At 43.6% G+C, this 4638-nt stretch overlaps 1 protein-coding gene across 1 annotated transcript; it reads left to right on the top strand.

Annotated features, from left to right (window-relative positions):
- The first annotated feature begins 1006 nt into the window (after positions 1-1006).
- On the top strand, positions 1007-4433 carry LOC119915719 (protein Tob1-like). Its single transcript, XM_038735430.1, has 2 exons — positions 1007-1237; positions 2305-4433. Exon 2 carries the CDS (start codon positions 2472-2474, stop codon positions 3474-3476), a length of 1005 nt encoding a protein of 334 aa, XP_038591358.1. The 5' UTR covers positions 1007-1237; positions 2305-2471; the 3' UTR covers positions 3477-4433.
- Positions 4434-4638: the final 205 nt, after the last annotated feature.

Here is a 4638-nt window from a genome sequence, read left to right as displayed (position 1 = left end):
TTTTCTCTTCCTCCTCTCCTACTACCTCCCTCCCAGCTGTATAATTCATGTAGCATTGTATTTATTGTGCAAACACAGTGCGGGAGCCCATGTTAGGTAAGAACAGGCTGTGGCGTCAAGCACCTTAGGCCTGACAGGACAGCTTAAGCCCTGCACTGCACAGCAGCTGACAAGCCAGGACGCAGACAACGGACATTGTATAACAATTCATTTTCACAGTCCATGGACCTAATAATGAAGAGAATTTAATCACAGCTATACAGTGGGGAAAGGATGTCAATATTTACACAGATGGCAACTATGAGATCTGTTTATAAGTGGTAGGAATTGTGCTGTATCACCATGCTCAGTAATGGAAGGCTGGCAGGTTTAGATGCACAGCTACAGCTGGCTCAAGGAACATCAAAATGTCATTGGTGAGGAGCAAGGAACACAACTAGTGACAGGTGTGTCCCTCCGCCACAGCTCCAGCTCTGTTTAACCCTGTAGTGGGAAGAGCACAGCCAACTGTGGTTTCATTTCAGTGTTGACTCTGACTGGCAAACGTAATTATAGACTATTGAGCATTATCATCACAGCGGACTCCTTGTTTAGCCATAGGTTTCATGCATGACAGAGCACAACCTCTGAGCAGACAACATTTAAGATGGCATCACATAAAACAGACATGTCAGTATCTTTCCCCTCAACCATGTTGGTGTTAGAAAATTTTAATGTGTGTTACAGGAAACACATTTGCCCCAAACTAGGCATTCAAAATATATATTTAGCTAAAACCTGCTCGAATAAAATAGTCCACAGCACATGAAAGGCAAACCACTACCGTAAATAGAACCATGCGGTTGATTGAGCACAAAATCATCCAATCAGAGCGGTAGTTGCGGTGGCTGTTGATGACGAAGCCGCGCTTGGCCAATAGAAACGCGTTCCTGGGTGTTGACCTCTGAGAGCCGCATCACCACCTCCTCCATGTCCGTGGCGGAGGACTACTATATAAACAAATGAGCCCATGTTTTAAAGGGCAGAGTTGTAAAAACTCCCAGGCTGTGGGGAGTTAGCTTGATAGCCTGCAAATTGGAATTCAACTGTACCCCACAGAAGTAAAATCGCCTGGAGCATAATAAAGACGACATCATTTTGTATCTCCTTTAGAAAGCAACATTAGAGGCTGTACAAGCAGGACGTTTGTTGGAGCAGACTCTGCGTAGTAAAAAAAGGACCTACTGTGAATTTCCATGTAAGTAAATAATAACTTATTATCGACTTAACAGTTGTTCTGTCGGAAACAGAACCGTTTTTTGTTTGTCTACTATTGATCCTCAAGCTAACACTTAATGGTGTTATTGAACGTTACGTCTTATAATCGAATATTCAGGCTGTTGTCACCGAGCTAATTCAAATGCTACTACGTAGTTTGCTATCGATCAACACGGTCACCAATCCAGATTAAAGCGAATCTTCTTTTGTCGCTGTGACGCTACCATTTGTTCTCAGTGGCCCTAGCTCTTTTGTTAGCTGCACGCGCTGTCACCGCGAGGTTAACGCTTGATAACCAGCTGGTCGAGCTAAACATTAACAGGATCTGGCGTGTCGATAGCTTGCTAGCAACGTTTCTGTTCACACCCTTCGTTAAGTTGGCCAGCTATTGGCTAGCGGGTCGGCTAACATCGCAGCCGGACGTGATCAGAAAGTAAGCAGTCTTTGTATTTACTGTCACTGGCGTCTCTTAATGAAGCGAGTGTGTCTTGTTGTGCTGTAGAAAGGGCTCTATGCCTGCGGTGAAGACTTTGAATGTTGATTATGTAACAGCAATTGTCGTCGCAGGCTTGAGCGCTCCTCTTACCTCCTGTAGCACGTACTGATGCACGGGGACAGAATAGCCTGATTAGGTTAAACATTCGCCCACTTCGACGCACGAGGCTAGAGTTTTGCCCGAACATGCCTGCGTGTCAAATGAGGCAATTGACAATCTTGTGCATATTGACACCTGCTGTCAGATACACCGCCCTCCGCAGAGGTCAACCATACTTGCGTATTTCTGTCACACTACACCGCCGGGGAACACGCACACTGCTGACACCGTCTCTGAGTCAGTGGCCTCTGTTTATTTATAGCTGTTGATATTGTACAGCTGAGATGCAGCCTGCTGTGCTGAGGGGGAGTGAATGCTTTATCACAGGATACTAGTAGCTAATACAGATAAAATATCATTGATCATATTTAACTTGTTATGTACTGTGATCTCTTTGCTTGTACTACAAACTACTTAAATACTTAATGGTTTTCCTCTTCTCTCCATTTCAGGATCCTGAATCTAACCCTGTTGCAGGAAATACATTCATTTTGGCAACAAGCACTCGATCAGAGTTTTTTCATTGCACCGGTCACTGCTGCCTTGGAGGTTTTTGCAACGCTCAGAAAAAGCAACTCTTTGACGGGAAAGGAATCCCTCCCTCGCCACTGAAGCAGCTATGCAGCTTGAAATTCAAGTAGCACTCAATTTTATTATTTCCTATTTATACAACAAACTCCCTCGACGACGTGTGAATATCTTTGGCGAGGAGCTCGAGAGGCAGCTGAAGAGAAAATACGAAGGCCACTGGTATCCGGATAAGCCATACAAAGGTTCAGGGTTCAGATGTATCCATGTAGGAGAGAAGGTGGACCCTGTGGTGGAGCAGGCAGCCAAAGAGAGTGGGCTGGACATCGAAGACGTCCGGAATAATCTCCCTCAGGACCTTAGTGTGTGGATCGACCCATTTGAGGTTTCCTATCAGATTGGGGAGAAGGGACCGGTTAAGGTTCTATATGTGGATGATAACAATGAGAATGGGTCAGAGCTGGACAAGGAGATCAAGAACAGCTTTAATCCTGAGGCCCAGGTCTTCATGCCAATCAGCGACCCTGTTGGGGCTTCCTCAGAGTCCAGCTCCCCCTCCCCTCCTTTCGGGCAGTCTGCTGCCGTGAGCCCCTCGTTCATGCCACGTTCCACCCAGCCCTTAACCTTCACCACTGCCACTTTTGCCGCCACCAAATTCGGCTCCACTAAAATGAAGAGTAGTGGCCGCGGCAACAACGCTAACAGCGGCAGTAGCAGCAAGGTGGCCCGCACCTCCCCTACCAATAACCTGGGTCTGAATGTCAACACCCTGCTAAAGCAGAAAGCCATCTCCACCTCCATGCACTCACTGTACGGGCTGGGCCTGGGTCAGCAGCAGCAGCAGCAGAAGGCCTCTGCGCTCTCCCCTAATGCCAAGGAGTTTGTGTTCCCCAGCCTCCAGGGCCAGGCCAGCCCTGGAGCCGCGTTCCCCGGCGAGGGCTCCCTGGGTCTCGGCCCTCTGCAGTACAACAATGCCTTTGATGTGTTTGCGGCCTACGGAAGCCTCAATGACAAGTCCATTATGGATGGCCTCAACTTCAGTCTGAGCAACATGCAGTATTCTAACCAGCAATTCCAGCCAGTCATGGCTAACTAAACTCATCATCAAGATGTTGTTATTTATGAATGGTGGTGGCTCAAAGAGAAGGAAAAACAAAATGCACATTTAGGAACTGGACTTTCAAGGATATAGTGTCTAGTTGGTCAAGCGCATGTGCCCAAGGGTGTTTTTACTGTGCCCCCTTGAGTTTGTTTCTACTAAAAGCTTGTTGTACAAACACATCCAAGCTTGGTTACTTCAATTCAACATGCATCATTGTTTTTCTTTTTCCTTTTTGCCAACCAAGCACAAAATTTTTTACCATGTTGAGAAAATTCTCCAAAAACCTAAAAATACAAAAAATATACAAGCTTCAAGTTTTGGCCTCTTACAGTATTTTACAGGTGGTAAGATAAGGCTGATTTTTATGAATTGGCACTACTAAGTGGGGTTACTTGGTCTTTTTCTAATTGTATAATTTAATTTAGTACAGAGTTTGTAAGATATCAGAGTATATATTGTTTCTATGACATGGTGTTGCATTTATATCTTTTTACTACTCCAGTGATCTGTGATGGCTGCAGCAGCTTTTCCTTATTATTTTTTCTTTTTTTAAAGATAATTGTTAAAGAAATCCATCTTTAAAAAAAAAATACATCGAATATTCTAAAGATTGTGTACAGAGTATTCCTTAGTGGTGGAGTTCAAGTGTAGGAAGATTTGCTTTTTCTGAAAGATGAATTGTATTTTCTGTTAAGAGGTTAAAGATTTTGCTATACTATGGACGAAATGTAATCGTATGAATATTAATTTTGTACCTACATTGTGCAATACTTGATAAAAAAATACGGTATAACAAAGTATTTTGAGTCAGTGTCTTACATGTCAAGAGGGACTGAAATAGTTTATATTGTTAAGTTTGTATTAAATGCTTAAAAATGATATGCTTGTCTTTATTTTTTTTAATTTCATATTTGCACCCTGGTCTTTTTAATAAAATAAACTACAGTTGAACATGATCTGTGGAAAGCGGCCTTTTTTTATTGCTTGTTTAAACAGTGACGTGTGGGATTTTTATTTTTTTTTATAACCAGTTGCAGACCTTGACATTGGGCAATCCTCTTATTGAGCAGATAATGATGGTCACATGCCACAAGTTGCCACTCTGTCATGAGGGCAACTTGAGGTTAAAAATGCAGACTTGACTGTGCAATCTGTC

The sequence above is a fragment of the Micropterus salmoides genome, unplaced genomic scaffold (assembly GCF_014851395.1).
Source record: "Micropterus salmoides isolate LMB-PRFRI ecotype aquatic unplaced genomic scaffold, ASM1485139v1 Ms_hic_scaffold_21, whole genome shotgun sequence".
Lineage (NCBI taxonomy): Eukaryota > Metazoa > Chordata > Actinopteri > Centrarchiformes > Centrarchidae > Micropterus > Micropterus salmoides.
The sequence above is the reverse complement of the archived record's forward strand: the minus strand, read 5'-3'. Positions and strand labels throughout refer to the sequence as shown.

What these genes read in the sequence shown, in the direction of transcription:
- LOC119915719 (XM_038735430.1), top strand. Translation starts at nt 2,472, where the DNA reads ATGCAGCTTGAAATTCAAGTAGCACTCAATTTTATTATTTCCTATTTA.